General features: G+C 39.0%; 1 protein-coding gene across 2 annotated transcripts in view; it reads left to right on the top strand.

The window, feature by feature from the left end:
- The window catches only part of ATXN7 (ataxin 7), an 88,215-nt gene that overhangs the window by 42,909 nt on the left and 24,262 nt on the right, over nt 1–21,044 (top strand). Inside the window, exon 1 of one of the 2 annotated variants that reach the window (XM_008052270.2) lies at nt 11,978–12,210. The exons of the other annotated variant lie outside the window; for it this stretch is intronic. Coding sequence (XP_008050461.1) covers nt 12,144–12,210 — 67 coding nt within the window. The 5' untranslated portion in view covers nt 11,978–12,143. Of the gene's footprint in view, nt 1–11,977; nt 12,211–21,044 lie in introns of those variants that run through there. 2 annotated transcript variants of the gene reach the window in all.

Raw genomic sequence — 21,044 nt, 5'->3', positions numbered from 1 at the left:
AACTTGGCGAGACCTCATCTCTACAATAAATAAAAAAATTAGCCAGGCATGGTAGCGCACTCTTGTAGTTCCACTTGGAAGGCTGAGGTGGAAGGATCGCCAGAGCCCAGCAGGTCGAGGCTGCGGTGGCCAGGAGCGTGCCACTGCACTCCAGTCTGGGTAACAGAATGAGACTCCAACTCAAAAAAAAATTTGCTGTATTGTGTGCTGGAAATGTCACATATTAATTGCCTCTAAAACCTTATGTACGAAGGAGCACTGAGATGATGATAATCCCTAGGACCAGAAGCACCATTCTTTTCATGTGGGACTCTTTAATTGATTAGCTAGTTTTGTGATAAGTGTGTTGGTCCTAAACTGGCTACTGAACAGCATAAACTTGTAGTACTATTTACATACATATACATACATTTATTCTGGAACTGAACGATGGGATTAGCATCAGGTTAGTGGATGACTTGTGGGGTATCTTTGGGTCTGTATGCTGAGAGCTTCCCAGGGGTTCCTGCATGCGTGCACTGCTCCGTACTCTTCTGCTTCTCTGAGTTTTCTTATGAGGAATACCCTAATGTCTCTCTCCGCTCTTTATGCAGACAAAGGGTGATCTTACTTAGGGGAAATAGATGAATGATGTTAATTCAGCTTGGATAGGTACCACCTTTAGAATCTCTATAATTAATTGAAACCCTGCTCAAATGTCAGCAGTTGAAGTATTTCCCTCAGCTTAGTTAGGCTGATCCACTTGTTCACGTTTTGGTTCAACTTGAGTCTCTGAGCAAGGCCTCAATAGTGGCTCAGCCACCTTTTCCCAATCTTAATCGAGTTCCTCCAGCTTTGTTATTTGCTGACTTAATTCCACTTCATATTTTTCTTTAAATCAGACTACTTTTATTTTAATAAGCCTATTTACAAAGAAAACCTTGCGCCAGCAGTTAAGGGCGAAATTGGTATTCTTTGCCATAAAATATGATAATTGTAAAAATAAATACAGTGAAAAGATTATTTAATTCTGTGCTGATGCTCTTGCGGGTGCTGGCTCTGAGCCTGAGGCTTGCTGTTCCCTTTGTTAAAAAGGATACTGGCACCTTTTAGGCAAGTGTTAGCCACACGGTGTGAGTTATCAGAAGAATGGAAAGAGATTTGGAAAGGGAGTAAGTTTTCACCTAGTGATTTAATATTATTAATATTAAGGAGTGATACCTACTCCATATTTTGGGAAATACCAGCCCAAGCTCCTGTATTTAGTTTCCTCAGATGTTTAACGAGCTGTCTGCTAAGGCCAACCCTAGCCCAGGAAATAACAGACCTTGAAAGTAGAATTTTAGAATCTCATGTTGATCTGTAAAAAAATCACATAAGACAAATACCCTTTCTCATTTATCACTTGCTATTATATATTGAGCCACTACTGGTCACTGTGAATGTCATGTGAGTCTGTTGGTTGGACTTCATTGTAAATCATCTGCCCTTATTTCAGACCTCTGTTCACATATGTAGGTACCATAAATCTGACTTTTTTTGTGACTTTTTGAAAGTAGCTTTAGCAGAAACACTGCTGTGATCTTATAGCTTTCTCCACTTGCAGATACTACAAATCCTGTAAAATTAACAACCAAACACATTGCTGGGACTTAATGTTCCTTGATGTGTGTTGAGGTGATTTAGATTCTTTTAGATGCCAGCATAAATTATATTTCTAAAATGTCATTTTCATCAGAGGATGAATAAATTACTCATATTCATTTGAGAAATTCCTCATACTTTTTTGAGCTAATTAGTTGGATCTAAAGAATGTTAGTAGTGTAAAAGCAAAATGAGGTTTCTGTGAGACCTCATGGATTGATTCAGGCATAAATGCTGATTGTTATTATTAACAACATTTCACATCGTTGTGACCAGCAGTTGCCATCATATAATTAAGTTATTTTGCATAACAAATCAGAGGTTTTACTATTTAATAAAGAACACACTCTCCTCCTTTTACTTTGAATTTAGACTTGATTGGTTTAGACTTGAAAGAAATAAGTTTGAATGTATTACTTTAATTGACAAGTAACTGTTCTAGGAGAAAGAAAAAAATGTTTTTTTTCTTTTAAAAACTGTGCCAAATTTGGCGACTAAACCTTTATAAGCTGGGTCTTTTTTTACTTTGAAACTTTTAATGATGGCTAATCTTTTTAAAATTGGTATCATTTAAGAGTCCACTGACTAATGATAATTTTTAATAGTGCTTGATGATTTACAAAGCATTTTTTGCATGCATTATTTTATTTCCTGTTTTTAAGGACCTACTGAATGGATTTTATTCCCAGTTTACAGATCAGACTCCTAAATTAAATTTCATTCACACAGAAGAAACATACCAACCAGGCCATCTTTTCTACCTACTAATACCTCTTTATTTTGCATGTACAGTAATAAGGATGTATTGAGTTAAAAGAAAATCCAGAGAAGATATAATGAATGCCATAAGTTATAAAGCTATCATAGTGACAGACATTCTGGCTGACGTAGAATCTTAAGTTTGCTTGGAGTAGCTATATCAACACTGAAAAACTGTTATCAGCTGGACTCGGTGGCTCAGCCTGTAAATCCCATGCTTTGCGAGACCGAGGTGAGTGGATTGCCTGAACCCACGGGTTCGATACTTGCCTGGGCAACTTGGCGAGACCTCATCTCTACTATAAATAAAAAAAAACAACTAGCTGGGCGTGGTAATGCGCACCTGTAGTTCAAGTTACTTGGAAGGCTGAGGCGGAAGGATCGCCAGAGCCCGGCAGGTCGAGGCTGTGGTGGCCTGAAGCGTGCCACTGCCCTCCAGCCTGGGCGACAGAGTGAGACTCCAACTCAAAAAAAAGAAAAAAGAATAACTGTTACCTCAGAGAGAATAGTCGTAATTCAAAGATATAATGATAGTACGTAGATATTTGATTTAGCATTGTCATTGAATTTCTCCTCAGCCGGTTCTACTTTATTTAACTCTAAATCATAGTAGCCATCCAAAGCCAAATTCCTCTTCTTTTTGTATGGGCCTCATAACGTTTTGTAGCTTCTTTAGAGAATCGACTGACTATTTCTGTAGTCAGTATAAAGACTGAAACTTGTTGCAGAGCAAAAAATACTTTACTATTTTGCTTGGGACACATGTACCGGGCCTTTCTCTAGCAGTCGGGGAATGAGCCAGGGTTGAGCACTAACCAGAACAGGCATATGAAAACATGAATGATGTCAAGGTAGGTATTAGTTTAACTCTAAAAGTTGACCCTTTGGCCTAAACTTCTTGTCCCTGAATAGCATGTTTAAAATAAACACAGTGTATTCATTTTTTTCTTTGCCACAAGCCAAATAATGCTAACTAAATTTTTCAAATAACTTGAGTAGTATCAAAGACTCTTCTCTCCCCCAGATAGTTTTCTCTTTTGTTTCTTAGTTGTATCATAAACAGATATCTTTAAAATAGTGTTCTATCATTTGTAGGAGCAACATTTTAATTTCTACTTAAAAAATGTATTGCATTTTCCTCTTAATGATCTGTTCCTTTATTAATATCTGTGCCTCTGGGGTGACTTTAAAAAGAAATTAAACAAATCTCCAGTGATATTATTCATGCATTTAGCAAATATTTATTGGATACCTACTATATGCTGGGCACTATTCTCCATTGAGCTAGAAAAGCAGTGCCTGATTTCATGCAGCCTATATTCTGATTGGGGAGGGTAGTGATAAAAGATTAAATCAAGAGAAATAAGATTATTTCAAGTAGTGATAAATGCCAGGACATTATTGTGAGAAGGACTGGGGCAAGCCACTTTAGATAAGGCTAGTCAAAGAAAGCCTCTCTGAGGAGTTGATATTTAAGCTCAGTGATGAAAGAGCCAGCTCATTTGAAGATCTTGAGGATGAGTGTTTCACACAGAGAAACTAGCAAATGCAAAGACCCTGAGATGGAGATGGACTTGGCAGAAAGGCTGGTGAGGAGGCTAAAGAAGTGTGCAAAGAGCAAAGGGGTCCAGGTTGAAGTTGGAAAAAGTGGAGCCAGGCCCAGATGACATTGGGACCTGCAAGCCATGACAAGAGTCAGGATTGGACAGTGCAGGTAATGCAAAGTCACTGGAGGATTTTGTGCTGGGAAGTATCATGATCTGATATATGGTTGCTCTGTGGAACCAGGAAGACCTCTTTGTGGGCTATTTTGCACTAGTTAAGATGAGAACCAGATCAGGAAAGAAACTTAAGGTTAGGTTTGTAGAAAACTTAGATTAGGATTGTAAACAGCAAGGGCAGAGAGGTTTGAAAGGAATTAAAATATGCATTGAAAGCGTAAAGCCAGCAGGGCTTGCAGGATGGGCTAGGAAAGGAAGAGAGGAAGAATGACTCATGGGGATTTTGGCTATCAGCTGGATGAATTTACTTTAGCTTATGGATCAGGAGGTTGTTGTTTCATTTTGCATATGGGCATTTATTTTTAATGAGGTTCACTGACCTGAATGAAAAGCCTTATATTCAGTCTTTAGACATTTTCTAAAGATTGAAGAAGAGAATAATTATTGCAGTGATGCCAAGTTTGAGGGTCATTTATTCTTTTCAGTTTTTTATTTGTTCATTTTTTTATTGTTACAGTAATCTAGTCGTATAAACCAGGAAACAAAAGAGAATGTGTGCGCTTTCCTGAGACTTCTCATATTGTTGGGTAACAAGAATTTTTTGACTAAAAGACAAAAACACATTTTGATTTATCTTTCATTATAAAAGTAAAATACATTGTAAAAGAAAGAAACTGGCCAGGCACAGTGGCTCAAGCCTATAATCCCAGCACTTTGGGAGGCTGAGGTGAGGGAATTGCCTGAGCCTACAGGTTCAAGAACAGCCTGCAACTTGGTGAGACCTCATCTCTACAAAAAAATCAAAACATTAGCTGGGTGTGGTAGCATGCGCCTGTAGTTCCAGCTACTCGGAAGGCTGAGGCGGAAGGATCGCCTGAGCCCAGCAGGTCAGCTTTGGGGTGGCCGTGAGCATGCCACTGCACTCCAGCCTAGGCAAGGGAGTGAGACTCCAACTCAAAAGACAAAAAAAAGAAAGAAATGAACAACAAGAGTATGAGTATGCAATCAGAATGAGCAGCATTCTTCTGTGTTGCTTTTCAGCGGTACTGTTAGACATATATTCTTGGAAGGTTACTATACTCTGGATAAAGTAATGTTTATCTCCATACTTCTTTTCCCCTCACACAAATGGAAAATTAGATTTGTTATGCATTTACCTTTTTAATTTAGTAATCTTAGGTATTTTTCCATGTTAATACCTATTGCTCTGCTGTATTTTTTAAAGACTGCCTATTATTCCACTTTATTAATGTATTTAAATTCATTTAACAGTCCCCTGTTGATGGACATTTAGATTTTCAATGTAGCACCACTATTTACTATGCTTTATTTTTTTTATTGTTTTTGAGTTGGAGTCTCACTCTGTTGCACAGACTGGAGTGCAGTGGCACACTCCCGGCCACCGCAGCCTCGACCTGCTGGGCTCCGGCGATCCTTCTGCCTCAGCCTTCCAAGTAGCTGGAAGTACAGGCGCATGCTACCACACCTGGCTAATTTTTTTGATTTATTGTAGAGATGAGGTCTTGCCAAGTTGCCCAAGTGGGTCTCGAACCCGTGGGCTCAGGCAATCCACTCGCCTCAGCCTCCCAAAGTGCTAGGATTACAGGCTGAGCCACCGAGCCCAGCCTACTATGCTTTAAAGATCATCCTCCTTTGGGAATCTCTATCAGTATTCCAGCATATTGACTCTCCACATGGAACCTGGTTAGAGCTGTCCTCCAGGTTTGTACTGTTAGGATATAATGAACTACTTCAGCAGTTCTAACTTGGGTCACCAGAATAAAGCAGTGAAAATGTGAGTTTCTGGCAATATCAATAAATATATAAAAATATGTATATAAATAAATATATATTAAAACATTATGTTTTACACTGTATAACTATAAACAACTTTTATTTGTCAATTATATCTTAATAAAGTAGGGGAAAATAGTTGGAATTCTTTTTTACAAACAGGCTTGATAAACAACAAGAAATTAATATATTTAAAAACATACAGGCTGGTCTTTGTGGCTCAGCCTGTAATCCCAGCACTTTGGGAGGCTGAGGTGAGTGGATTGCCTGAGCCCTTGGGTTCGAGACCTGCTGGGGCAACTTGGCGAGACCTCATCTCTACAATAAATAAAAAATTAGCCAAGCGTGGTAGCGTGCGCCTGTAATTCTGGCTACTCGGAAGGCTGAGGCAGCAGGATCGATGGAGCCCAGTGGATCGAGGCTGCGGTGGCTGGGAGCGTGCCACTGTACTCCAGTCTGGGCAACGGAGTAAGACTCCAACTCAAAAAATAAATAAATAAATTAAAAGCATACAAATTGTTGATATTCATTGGTGCTCCTCTTAACTGTGTGCTACATATTGAAACTATTAGCTTGTATGAAATGGCTGTGCTTCAGACTTTAAAGAAAACATTTCAGGATATAAATCCATGTTTTGGCTATGTTTGCTAAAAAATGTTTTTCCCGACAATCATTTCACCTTACTAATTTGTGTGTTGACTAAGATACACACACCTGCTCTTTCAACTCTGTTTAGCTGTGGTCTTACATGTGACCAGAAGAGGGAGTTTTTAATCACTTCTTAATGCTGTAGTACCTACTACCTGCCTAGAATAATTCTCTATTGAATGTGCTCATCCAAGCCTGTAAAACAAACTGGTTTGGGGCAAGTGAGCAATAGTTAAATTTAGCTGTTTCCCTTCTCATTCCACATTGTGTGTGTGTAAATTTTTGTCTTGAGGTTTACTTCTGTATTTTGTTTTTAAGACAACAATTTTCAAAGCAAACTTCAGAGTAATTTTAGAACTTTTCATGTTGGGCATTTGAAATTTAAAAAAAAAGAAAAAACAGAAAAAGGTAGTTATTTTAATTTAAAATAAATTAAACTACCAGCAGTAAGCTCCTAATCACACAAGAGAATTGTTGATTTGTATTTGCTTCAGGTCAAAAATAAACTTGCAAAAGAAATGTGTTTAATTGTCACTTATGCTTGATATTTTTAAAAAGGTTATTAGAACTTCTGATACTGAAGGTTTGTAGTGGGCTTTAGAAAGTTAAGATGTTGTTTGCCAAAATGGCTAACAGGCATTTGTCTTTTTTCCAGTTCTTGCTGTGCTTCGTTAGCACGTTCGAATCTTACTCTGCTTAGCCAAATAAATGAAGAGAGTGACTTAATCAGGATTTACTTATTTGGTGTAATACCAGAATTGCATGTTTTAAAATTTTTTCTTCAGCTCCCTTCACAGTGCATTTTTATGACCAAAAAATTGTTAGACCAGTTTCTTTACAGATTTTTTTAATTGTTACATGAACATATTAAATGTGTGCACCCATAATATATTTTTACATAAATACACAAATATAATCATCTCAAGCATTCTATTTTTAGTGCAGCCTACTTTTTCTTATTTCATTGGCTGTTGCCACCTCCCTGTCTTCTCCAACCCTAACAGTCCTCTCTACCCTATAAACCATAGGACATTCTTAGTATGCATCCATCTTTGTTTTTCTCATGCTTGTAACTCTATGGAAGCATACAGAATTATGTATTTTATCCGTAGGGACTTTTGTTGATGGTTGAACAAAAAATATTCCTGTTTTGCACACTTGTGCTTCTTTTCTGCTCAACAATACCTCATGGAAATCCCATCACAGCCCTGGATAACACTGGGCTCCTCTTTCTAATGATTGTATACTGCTCTAAGGTATGATGTACGGTGGCTTTCTCAGCCAGGCCTTCCGTGGACATTCATGTTGTCTCTTGCTTTGTGCCTCTAAACAAAACAACAGTAATCACTCTGGTTCATATTACTGGTGGTTTCATTTCTGTAGGATAGGGTTTCAGGAGGGTATTTCTGGGTCAAAAAATAGGAATTTGCAGTGTTAATTGCTGCTACTAGATTGCTATACTACTTTATAACTCTACCAGCCATATGTGAGAGTTTCTTCACCAGGAGTAGGTGTTATATTTAATTTCCTAAGCTTCCATTTATTTTCCTAAAACCTCTCACAGCGTTCCTTACACACACACATACACACACACACACACACACACACACACACACACACACGACTAATTTTAATTTAAAGTGAATCTCTTGAATAAGTATAAACTTTATTACTACCATTGGAGCAAATGTCTTCTAATTTTGGGTAGTATTTAATAATATATGGCAAAGTGATCTTTTAAAACAAGTGATAATTTTTTTTTAATTTCATTTGAACAATTACAGGAAGTTTCCCTGGCATGGAAAGTTTTTGTTCATTCTATATGGAAATATACCTTATGGAAGAAATCTAGTTCTCTTAGGCTGGGATTCCTCTGCAAAATGTGTAGTCGCCTAGAGGATAACAGTTTTTTTATGAGATTAATTACAAGGCCAAGGAAAAACCATTGCCATCTCACTATGCTCTTTGCATTTGGTATAGCTGGTCACTTTTTAGCAGTGTTCATTTTGTGTACCAAGTAATGCCTGGGCTAAAATCAGACTGCAGTTAACTTGAAGCCTATGTAATTCAGGCTCTGAAGATATATTTTCTTTGCCTTCCTTACACACATGAAGTGTAGCTGAGCCCTGAAGAGCCATCCACCGAAAGATCAGCTAGAGGAAGAAGGCTGCTGCATGGTTTTAGCCCCCAAGGTGAATTATCCCCATTTAAACTTCATCTCCCCCCTCTCCTAATCCAGCCTGAATACCTAATGAGCACTGTATGATAACATAGCAACATTTCTTGGTGAAGCTAATCTGATTCTGGATAGCATGCCCACAGCTGAATGAATTGCTTGGTATTTCCAAGTTTGAAAATACTTTTCCCCCTTTCAAGTGCTCCTTGGCAGCAGGTAAGGAATGTTAAAGCTCCTGTAAGTGCCAATTAAGGCCAATTATAACTCGCCCAGCCTGCTGAGACAGTGAAGTGGAGTTAGTGGAGACTTGTATTCCTGTAAAAGGGAGAACTGGCTAACACCAGTGACAAGAACACAATATTTCTGAACTGCCAACAACTTGTTTGTTGCCCTACAGAACACCAAATGACACCTCTGCTGGCTTCTCAGGGATTCAGTTTAGGAAATCCCAAGATTTGTGGGGACTTGACTAATTTCTATAATAGAAATGTCTGTTCTTCTCTGGTTTACTGTGTTACCCTAACTAATCTTTCCTTTCTCATGATGTCATCCATCCAGTTTCTCTTTGGTTGTAATCATAATAGGTAACATTTACCAAACATTTAAGAAGTGCTGGGCATTGTATTACATGAGTTATCTCATTTACTCCTCACCCCAGCCCCATGGGAGGAGGCAGTATCTGCTCCCAGGTGAGGATGGGAGGTTCTTGCCCAAGGCTATACAACTAGAAGTGCTCAGACTGCAGGCTGGCCGCCCCCTGAATCTAAACTCTTACTGCCTCTCCTAGCCGCTGCACGTTTGTTTGTTTGCTGCAAGTGGGCTAATTCACAGAATTTTGTCAGTTCAGAACTTCTTTTTGCACCAGAGTAAATTGTGCACACTATCCAAACCACAGCCAGTACATACAATTTTTGCTCTGTAAGGCACAGGTGTTATTCTATTAAAATGACATTTTAGTCTATAGTATTTTTTTATTCTTTAGTCTTTAAAATTTTTTCTTAGGAAAAAGAAATATTATCATGTCCCCAGACCTAGACACTTAAATATGAACCATCATTGGGATATTTAATATCAAAATACATTTTATTTGAATAGAACATTGGGAAATGATTTGAAGGAAATAATCGTAATGCTTTCCAAGTAGTATTTGCTTACACATTTTATTACAGGCACTAAGAGAGGCATATGTATTTAAAACTGTAATCTGAGCTTTACTCCCAATTTTTCTGTATTTGTCTATATTCTTAGTGCATAAAAATTATTTTTTCCTGGCCTACATTATCATTTATTTTCTGATGTAGGTCTTAAAAATAAGTTCAAATTGTTTTTCTCTTGTTTATCTATGAACAACTTAAATACAGATATATGGTTGTAGCATTTAAGAACATATGCTAAAGTATACCCTGGTTTTTAGCAGGGTTACAGAATGACTTGATTCCCAGAACTGTCATAGATTAGCTGCTTCTCATAATGGTTTTTCCCGCCACTAGTACTATCACTTTGTATAAAGGGGAACATTAGAAACACAAGCATTTTGCTTGGAGGCTGGCAAGGATTCTGGTATCCAGTCCAACAGGTACAGTGATGTGGGACTGAGGCTTAGACCGAAAAAAGGCCCTTTACCCCAGTTCTGCTATTGATGACATCAAAAAGACTCCTCAACTGCCCCTTGGGGAGAGCAGGTGAGGTACAGTGAACAGTAACTAAGACCTGTTGCAGTTGTTGCAGTCAGGATGTATAGGCATGGAATTTTTTTTTTCTAGTTTAAGAAAAGCTTTAATAAATTACTTTGAAGTCCTTGTTTTTGCTAATGAATTTTTGAAAAGATTTGGGAGAAGGATCCTCATCCTGCACTTCTGAAGCTTGCTGGTGGCTTTTCCCTTACATTGTTCTAGCAACTTTTAAGGGCCATCATAATTTTCGATTGTATTGCTGTGGTTCCAAAAAAAAGAAAAAAAAGTGGATTTCTGCAAACCTCTTAGATCTTAATATTGCTGACATGGTTGGAATCTGAACGCTTATGAAAATAGGGCAGTGTAGCTACTATTCATTTGTTTTAGAGTCAATTTAGAATTTGTGTTTGATCTAATGGAAGCCATTTTGGTGACTTAGAATCTTCCCCACCCCTTCCAGGCCAAATCATTTCCATACATATAATTCATGATTTTTGCCAAATAGTCTCTCTGGGGTAATGGAATTCTGTAGAGAAAATTGTCCCCCTTTTGACATTTAAAATAGTTCATTCTGAACTATCAGGCATCTAAGCCATTATTATAATAGAACTCAGATCAGCTGGCAGTTTTTCCCCCTGTCAGTTTGTGGGGAGTTTTGGGGGGGAGTTGGTTTTTTTAGAGACAGAGTCTCACTCTGTCACTCAAGCTAGAGTGCAGTGGTGCAAACATAGCTCACTGCAGCCTCAAACTCCTAGGCTCAAACAATCTTCCTGCCTCAACATTCTAAAAATGCTGGAATTACAAGCACATACCACCATACCTGGCTAATATTTTTATTTTTAGAGATGGGGGTCTTGCTATTGTTTTGCAGGCTGATCTCTAACTCCTGAGCTCATATGACTTCATGAATAACTGAGATTATAGGTGCAAGCCACCATACTGGGATTTCATGTCTATTTGACAGTAAGATTTGTTAATTGATCAGAAGAGGAGTGTAATAGGGCTAAGAGAGGGAAATAGCCAGGCTAGGGTGATACTGTTTATAAGGAGCCACTCAAATAAATTACTGAATTTAAAAATGTAAAAGCTTTAGTTAGTCCTCCAGTGATTGAACACCAGATTCTGGGCAATCAGGTGGTTACAAATTATACATATTTTACAAATATGCACAGAAAATGGGTTAAGATTTTTGTTACTAGATTTAGGGAAGGTAAAGCATGCTTAGGTATAACAAACTTTTTTAAAAAGTTTAGTAAGTAGGTTTCTCTTACTAAAGGGAAATAAGAGACATGGAAAAAGGCTGTGGATATTTATAGAAATGTTTAAGATTTTTAGGTTTACTGAGGCTTAATACATAGGTTTTGTTATGAAACATGTAAATTTTCTAATATACTAGGCATTAACCATGTCAGTTTAAAAGTATTCGGGAAAATTAGGTATGAGTAATTCACGTCTTAGCAGGTTAAATTTATAAATTCCATCTTCCCTAGTTTTGGCAAGTTGCCTTTCAAATAGAAAGATTAATTTACACCAGCCAGGACGCCTTGTATGACCATATTAGATGAAATTAGACTCCACCCCCTGTTTTCTGTTGATCTGCCAGGACCTTTGTAATTCAAGTGCTTTTTTACAGTAGTAGCAAATGTTACATAAGCCCAAACATGGAGCATATTTGGAGTTGGTGGGCAGACCAAAATCATGCAAGCCTGCAGTAGCAAGTGTGCAATGAAGCACAACCAAATTCTGTGAATGGAAGGTAACAAGCCGCCTCTCCAGAGCAGCCCTTCCTCTGCGCAGGAGCTGAAAGCTCCACTGGGTAAGTTTTCCGTGGCAGTTTTCAGAGGCTGGGCTTGGCTTGCGGCCCAATTCTGGATGAGCCTGCGGAAGGTGGGTTAGGTCTTTGCTAACATTACTTAGAACCAAGCAAAGTTGGGAGGAGTTTGTGCAGGCCTCTTTACTCTTGGCGTTTGTCCTGCCCTGCCAACAGGCCAGGAGTGCTCTGCTGCTCTAGTGGTGGAGGGGAGGGAGCTCTGCGGAGCTAGGGGATCAGAGTGGGTAATCGCAGCAGGAGGGATTAGCGGCTGCAAGCTGTCCACGGGAGCCATTCTGAAATGTCATTTGAGTGATCTGGCCAAAGTTCAAACACAGACAGGAGTTGAGTTTGCTATTAACTCCAGCAAAATGCTGAGGTTTGCACCAAACAGTTCCCATATCTCAAAACAGAGCATTGGTTATGTTGCTCTCTAAAAATGGAGGAACATTGTAACACACTTTAACTGTTTGTTTTTTATCTTACTTGTGGTAAGTGAGGTTTCATGACAGGCAGTTCTCAGTGTTTCCTGTAGAATGTGTTTGAAAGCTGTTTTGTCAGATACTTCAAATCCATAGCAAAGTTTCAAACAGAACACAGCGTCAAGAGGAAGAACAACTTCAAAATACAAATAGTAACGCTAGGAAGTCATTTAGTAACTTAAATTGAGTATATAAAAATTTAATTATGGATTGACTGCCAGAAAAGACCAGTTTTTTCAGTTGTGTTTCGGTAGCCAGCAGAGCTAAGCTGATTCTTCTTGGATGGATTGGGAGGCAATTTTCAACATTACCCTACCTATCTCTCTGCCTTCTGTCTTCTTCACGCAGGAAGTGAGGTGACAGTTGAGTTCTTTAGTTTTCACTGGATCCAAATTTTCATACCTTATGCAGTAATGAGCTTGAACGGATGGTTTTAATTGAGGTTGAAATTTAGCTCCCCAGTTGTGGGTCTTTGAATACATATCGCTGTCAAACTTTTGATCAGATTGCTATCGATTCCCTATAATTGACTCTGAAAACTCTTGTCAGGCAGTTTTAAGTTTGCTGTTTTTAGTTTCATTTTTGCATATCATTTCTGGTGTTTTAACAGTTGACAGCCCTGGCCTGTAGGTGGAGCAGATACTGTTTCTCACTTCAGAAAATACAAACGCATGTTGCAAACTCATTGAAAACATTTGCATTCCTAAGTAATTAATCACTCATTCCTTATTAACAGAATGTGTAATAAAGGAGGCCTTTTAGGTTGTGTTCTGAGTGTGAGATTTTTGTTATTCCCACGTTCTGGTCTTGGGGTCTTCTCCCCTCCCCCACCACAATAAAGTGAAATAAAAAGGATACAAAACTAATGGAAAATAGCAATAGGGATTGTGATTGACAGGCTCAGTGCAGCATTTTTCAGCAGATGGTACTATCATTTCATTGCACCTTGGAGTTACTGTTCTTTATTGACCTGAGAAGATAATGCTCCCTGTTGGGATTCGTGTTCAGAAGTTTCCTTATTTATTTATTTAGTTGGTTTCTTACTCTGTCGCCCAGGATGCAGTGCATGATCATGGCTACCACAGACTCAACCTGCTGGGCTCAGGTGATCCTTCTGCCCCATCGTTCCAAGTAGCTAGGACTACAGGCGCACCACCATGCCCAGCTAAATTTTTGATTTATTGCAGAGATGAGGTCTCGCCAAGTTGCCCAGACTGATCTCAAATTTCTGGACTCAGGCAATCTTCTTGCCTCAGCCTCCCACAGTGCTGGGATTACAGGTGCGAGCTACCATGCCTGACCTGAATTTTCATTTTTAAAAACAACCAAGGCCGCCGGACTTGGTAGCTCAACCTGTAATCCCCCGCTTTGGGAGGCCAAGGTGAGTGAATTGCCTAGCCTGCAGGTTCAAGACCCACCTGGGCAACTTGGCGAGACCTCATCTCTACAATAATCAAAAAAATTAGCCAGGCGTGGTAGAACACACCTGTAGTTCCAGCTACTTGGAAGGTTGAAGCGGAAGGATTATGGAGCCCAGCAGGTCGAGGCTGTGGTGGTCAGGAGTGTGCCATTGCACTCCAGTGTAGGAGGGTGAAACTCCAACTCAAAAAAAAACCCCAAAAAACAAAAAAAACAACCAAGACCTTCTGTGGCAGCTCACACCTTTTATTTTAGCACTTTGAGAGGCTGAGGCAGGAGGATTGCTTGAATTCAGGAATTCAAGATCAGCCTAGGCAACATGACAAGACCTCGTCTCTACATCTCTACAAAAACTCAGTAGCTGTGCCTGTAGTCCCCACTGCTGAGGAGGCTTCGGTAGAAGAATCACCTGAGTCCAGGAGGTCAAGGCTGTGGTGAGTTGTACTCATGCCATGGCACTCCTCCAGCCTGGGTGACAAAGTAAGACCCCAACTCAAAAAAATTAAAGAATAAAAATAAAAACAAAGCAAAGCCAACCAAACAAAAACTAGACAGCTCCTCTAATTTCAGTTTTACCTGGTTCCTTTTATTCTCTCTCTCCCTATGTGTACATGTAAAAATTAGTTTTGAGTGCTAAAGGTTTAATTTGCTTTTGTTTTTAAAATTCTCTTTATGAATTTTGATGATAGCACTACATCCTTCACTTGGGAAAAACTGTGACCCACACCCATAATGTGACTATAGAGATTCTTTTTATTTATATATTTATTTTTTAGTTGGAGTCTCACTCTGTCACTCAGGCTGAGTGCCGTGGCACACTCAAGGCTGCCCCAGCATTAACCTGCTGGGCTCAGGCAAATCTTCCACCTCAACCTTCCAATAGAGATTCTTAAGGACTGAGTATGTTTGATGCTTGAACTGTACGTGGTATAACAAATTGTAAGACTCAACTAGTAAAGGCAAATTACTGAAATTATAGGGTGCTCCCCCCCCAACACACACACAGAGGATTAAATCAAAAATAGCCAGAGACTGGTGCATTTGGGTTTAGGCTCTCTTTTTTTTTTCTTGTCACATGTTGGTACCTGATGAATAGAAACAATTGAAGTGAATGATGGTGTGAGGAGACGGGAAAGTGAAATTTTACAAAATGATGTGTATCACTCAGATGGTGAGGTCATATTTCTTTCAGGCAGTGTGATTAATTACTGTCCTCTGTCAGCATCATTTGGGTAGCACTGTGCTTCCTGAGCACAGCAGAGAGAAGTCCTTCTGGCTGTTAGCAAAGTACAAGTGTCAGCCAGCATGTCATTCATTACATGATATCTGTAGTCAGAACGGTGACACCAGGATCACAGAGGTGGCATACACAACACAGTTTGCTGATTACATTATGCTCAAAAGTAGCAGCAAGCTTTTCTCAAAAGGTATTTTAAAAGTGTGTGTGTATTTGAGAGGATGATAACCCTCGGGTCAAAAGTCTACACCTACAGGGTTTCAGGAGCATATATGAAGGGCATCCTTCAGAAACAAACTGGTCACCAGACCATTTGATTTTCTACAGGCTGTCTTTTGATGGTCTAATGAAGTAGAGATGTTATACTTACAGCCAAGGTGATCAACTGTTATAACATTCAGTACCCCTCCTTTTTTTCTTTTTCAGTAAAGCATTTAGATTTTTCTTAAAAGCCCTTTTACAAATGTTTGCAAAGAGCTACAAGTTAAACAGGGGAGGAGTGTCCTTCAGATATCCAGTAAGTTTTTCATATTCCTCACATACTTGAAAGCAAAGTTCAGAAAGAACAGTCCTCTTGGGAAGAATTCCTGGCAAGAGGATTATTTGAGGTTGCCATATTTCTGCTCTTTTCTTAGCAACATTATTTACAATCCATTCACGCCTGTCCCTTCCCCCACTGGAGTGGAGTCGTTCTCCCTTGTAATCTGCCCTTTGTGATCTGTTCTCTTTCATGCAGCCAGTGTGAATGGGTATGCTGCAATGTGCGCCCTGCTCAGAGACATGGAAATGCCAAGAGACCTGAATACTTTAGTGGGGCCTTTATTTCTGTCATGAAGCACTGACTCGAAGAGCTTGATAATTTGATTATAGACCTCTGGTGAAAAGTTGTTTCAAGTGACCCAAGTGCTGTAAATGACTCTCTTTTTTGCACTTTCCCCTTATATTTTAATTTAAAAGCACCTCTGTTTTAGGGGGAGGAGAAATGCGTTTGGCAGAGGTAGCAGTTGGAGACTAATTTGTTAGGGCAGCCAGTGTTGAAATCATCCTTTTCAGTTAAATCTCTCTAGTGGAAATGATGCCGAGTGCTTTGTGGCAGTCTTTTTCTTTCTCAGTGTTTTCCAGTGCCATTTGTAACCCACCTAAGCATGCTCTGAAGCTGCCTCCCAGCCCCAATTTTGGCTAATTGTCCTTTGAGGCACTGCATGTCAGGGGTCAATTTTGAATTCCCCGACTTGAGATTTGAATGTTCCAGGGACAGTCCCATCGATTTGCTTTCTTTTCAGCAATTAGACTACACCCGGCTCTCTCTGGAATAGTTTCATCAAGTGCTTGGGGAACTAAAGAAATTGGATCAAAGAGAAAGCAGAATTAGGATTAAAAAGAACCTGGGACAACAGAGTGGCTGGAGTAGGTCCGCGTTTGCTGGTCAGGCACATGTGAGTGCTTTTAAGCAGAATAAGGAAATTTACATGACAAAGTTGGCAGCAACGAAAGTAATGGGAAAATATGAAATGCTTAATATTTATGTGTAGTCCATGGTATGATTTTAAGTGATGTGCTATGTATTTTTAAATAGCTATTAGGAAAGCTATTTTAATAGCTATTAGCACCTATGTCAAACCCAAAGTCATTTTTTCCACAGATATTACTGCTTAGGACAGTACTAAATTACATAGTTCCTAGTATGACACAAAATATTTTAAAATATATTAAGTAAACAACATATTGTGCAAATTTGGTGAAGAATTCAAAATATAATTCAGATATGAATGACAAAGTCATTAGGGAAAACACTGGTGTGGAGCAAAGTAGATGTGTAAGAAAGAAGTGCTGACTTTTTTTTTTAAATGCAGTCTTAGTTTTTAGTCTGCCTCAGGTCCTGTTCATGGATGTTTCTTAAGAGGAGGTCATAATATTGTGAAAGACAGATGATGCCGATTGACACCTCACAAATTGTGCTTGGTGACCTGAAAGTGGTATATGATAGTTTGGGTTAATTGGAAGCTATATAGTAGCACACTGCAATTATTTTTCAACCTGGACATAAAAATAATCAATAAATAATTCTGTGAAGGGATAGCTTAATGGAAAGCACAGAGTTTCTAAACTGAGCTTTTTTATATGCATTGCTACTTGCTATACCTGACCAAAGACTCCGTGTATGTTTACCTGTGTATTACATTTAATAGCCATGTCTAAGCTTGTTTATTAAAAATCTTTGCTTTAAATGGGAATCTTGTGGGGTGTTTGTGGAATTGGGCATCAGAGACAGCATGAAATCATACATTCCTTGAAGTGTGCATTGGTATTTCTTTGTTATTTCTTAGAATGCCTTTCCATGTACAGTGTACACTCTGTTAATCTTACCTGACTGAAGCTATCCAAAAGTATGAGTTTTATTTAAAGAAAGATGTGAATTTTAGGAATCCTTGCTTTGAAAATCTGCCCCAAATTTCCACCTTTGGATCCATAAAGTGAATTTGAGACTTGATATTCGCTTTATTCTACTCCACTTGCAATTCTCAGTATCTCCTGAGTTCTGTTAGGAAAATGAGCCAACCTTTTACTTATAAAATAACTTTAGCTTTAAAGGACTCAAGTCCCCAGCTACCTTGCAGAGTAGGCTTGGCAGATGAAGATGCTGCCAAGGAGGATGGAGTGAGCTGGTTGCCCAGGGTCACCAAACTGATAACCGGCAGAACAAGGATATGAACTCACGTGTCTCTGACTCCAAAGTTCTTGCCCTTTCCAGGTGATCTAAAAGAATATATTCTTATTTGATTTTTGATTCTATTCAGGCTGATTAGTTACCCAGCCCGTACGTATAAAGACTGTGCCCAACAGCCCTGGGCCTCTGCTGAGTGGCAACCTTAAATGACCCAAAAGTCACTAGAAGCATGCATACTTGTATTGATTGGTGGGGTCCAGCCTAATCCTATTGAACAGGTATTTGCTGCTTTTCCTGATAGTCCTTTGCAGAGCATGTTCATCTGGGAACTGTTTAAGTTGATTCTTTTTAGCCAAGTGAGAAAGGCAGCCCGTGATTGGTACCTTCTACCACAATCCACTCTTCAAACCATCTTGGCTGCTCTAAGACCCCCTGTGGGGGCGGGGGGAGGAATGCTATTCTGGCTTTCACACCCATAGCTGATCTTTAGGATAACAAATATAAAAATGGAAAGATGAAATCTAAGACAATCTGTGTTTCCCTTAAACATATTCTAGATCTTACCCCAAGTTTACCAAAAAATTATCATCGGCAACATTAAATGTTCATCCGATGCAGACTTTAATGCTAACAGTTAGCCTGCCTTTGCCAAACACTTGGGGGAAGATGAACTTCTTACTGACTTTTGTCCCAACCCTCATGTTTATCCCTTTCTGCCTGCCTTTGGATCCTATTTTCTGACTTGCTGCTAATTCCATTTAAGAGCAGGTGAGTTGCAGTGTGCCTTCACCTGGGTGATGGAGTCAGCCTGTCTGGGATTGCACACGACTTTGCCTCCTAACTAGTTGTATAATGTTGGGCAACTGACTTGAGTCCTTTAAAGCCTTCTCTTCCTCATCTGGAAAGTGGGGTTAATGATAGTATCTGCTTCATTAGAAACATGGTCAGGATTGAATGAGATAATCCTGTAAATTTCATAGCATGATGCCTGGTTTATGGTTTGTGCACAATAAGCAGTAGCAGCTGTTGTTGTTGTTGTTGCTGAAGGTATGACTTCTCATTAGTTGGTTGTTTGGATTATAAAAGATTAGTAAGAGATTTGAAAAGATATAAGAAAAGAACCTGAGTAAAAGGAGTTTTGTGGGAGTTTCTTAGCTGTTAGCCACTCTTGCACAGTGCCCATTGAGAATGGAGTAAATCGATTCTATGCTCATGAATGATAGTATGCCTTGCTGTATTTTGGCATATGTGAAACTGAGACCAGAACACCAATTTTATTCTTTTTTAAGAAGTATGTATCTGATAAAACATTATAGAAAAACAATACAGAGAAAATTTTCTAAATAAACCTATACTCTTAGGAATAACCACTTTTTAAAAAAGCCTGACATATATTCTTCTAGTTTTTTTTCAAATGTGAATGATAACGTTTGAAGTTACAGTTTGTTTTGACTGCATGTTAGGTTTGTGCCCTCATTTTGACACTTGTGCATTATAAATTATTTTTAGTTTTCAAGGCAATATTTATTTTTGATATAAAAATATCTAATTATTTGCTTTAACCTCCTTTTTGGTTTATACCTGGATATTACTACTAAAAATTTTTTTTTTTAATTTCAGCATGATTTCAAAATCACAAGCTCAGTATTCTTGGTTGCATTCCATTTTGGAAGACCTACAGAGAGCTGTCCTTCCTCCCACTCCCCTAATATCCTGCCCTTGCCTTCAGCCATGTCACATGTTGAAGCCACAAAAGGAAAGAGCACCCTATGAAGCTTTCTCTCCCTCTCCCCGCTTCTACCTACTCTGTCCCCAACACACACACACACACACACACACACACACACGCACGCGCGCGCGCGCGCTCTCTCTCTCTCTCTCTCTCTCTCTCTCTCTCTCTCTCTCTCTCTCTCTCTCTCTCTCTCTCTCTCTCTCTGTCTCTCTGTCTCTTTCTTCTGTCTGTTATGTTTGTCTGTTTTTGTCTCTGCTCTGTCTTTCCCTGTGTCAGTACTTGCTTGTCCTTCAGTCTGCCTGGCTGCCTCTTCCTTGCTGGGCATTCACAGTGCTCTCCTCATTCAGGGACAGAGTGTGCTTTCTCTGGGCTGGTGCCAGATCCTGGAGAGAGGAGCGCTTTGAAAACTCAACTTGGACTCCTCAGCAAGCCACATTGCAGTTACGTTTAGCATCTGGCTACCACTTTGTCCATTTAATATGGGGTCCCTAGGCCTATCCATGATTTGCCTGTTTCTCTTTTGATCTAGAAACAAACTCTTTTTTAAAGCTGGAAGCACAGTTTAAAATTTTATGAAAAAAAGGACCTATAGTGAAAGGATGAGGGGAGTCCAGTTGAACTGTAACTTAATTTGGTTTTTCCTCCTTGCTTTCCTGTGAGAGGAAAGTCAGATGCTGTCCTTTTCACAGAATAAGTTACCAGTCCATTTTTTAAAGGAACATTTTAATTTGGTAGCATGACAAGGACTTGAACTGGCACTTTTCAGCCAGAATCTCAGTTACACACACACACCCCACAATGTTTCAAACTTTAGTCAATGAAAAAGATTCGTGTGGTAGATTGCCATTCTTAGTTTTTAAATAGGTTGTATTGTTGTTGAAGTAGAAAATAGAAATTTTTTTGAAATATTATTGATATATCAGCAGACTTTTAATGTTAGGAAGCTTTGAACATTGATTTTCTAGTGCTAAATCCCAAATTAAGAATTAATAGGCAAGAAAGAAAAGATTATGTTAACTAAAGAATACAGGAGGGTGGACCATGATGGGAATAGAAAATTGAAAGGATAAGCTTAAAGTTATAGTCAGTTTTGCTATATAACACAGCATGCATTCCTAAAAAATTACCATACTATGCAAAATTGTTCAATAAAAACCACACAAGGCATATTGGGCAAATAGGGTTATGGCACAACACTCACAAACTTCATTAGTGACACACACAGAAAAAGACAGGAACTTAATGAAAATGGTAGCACGGTCTTACATATGTTAAACAGTTAAAAAAATACATAAATACTGA

This window comes from Carlito syrichta, unplaced genomic scaffold (assembly GCF_000164805.1).
Source record: "Carlito syrichta isolate Samal-C Ts95f unplaced genomic scaffold, Tarsius_syrichta-2.0.1 Scaffold270720, whole genome shotgun sequence".
Lineage (NCBI taxonomy): Eukaryota > Metazoa > Chordata > Mammalia > Primates > Tarsiidae > Carlito > Carlito syrichta.
This window is presented reverse-complemented; position numbering and strand designations above follow the sequence as displayed.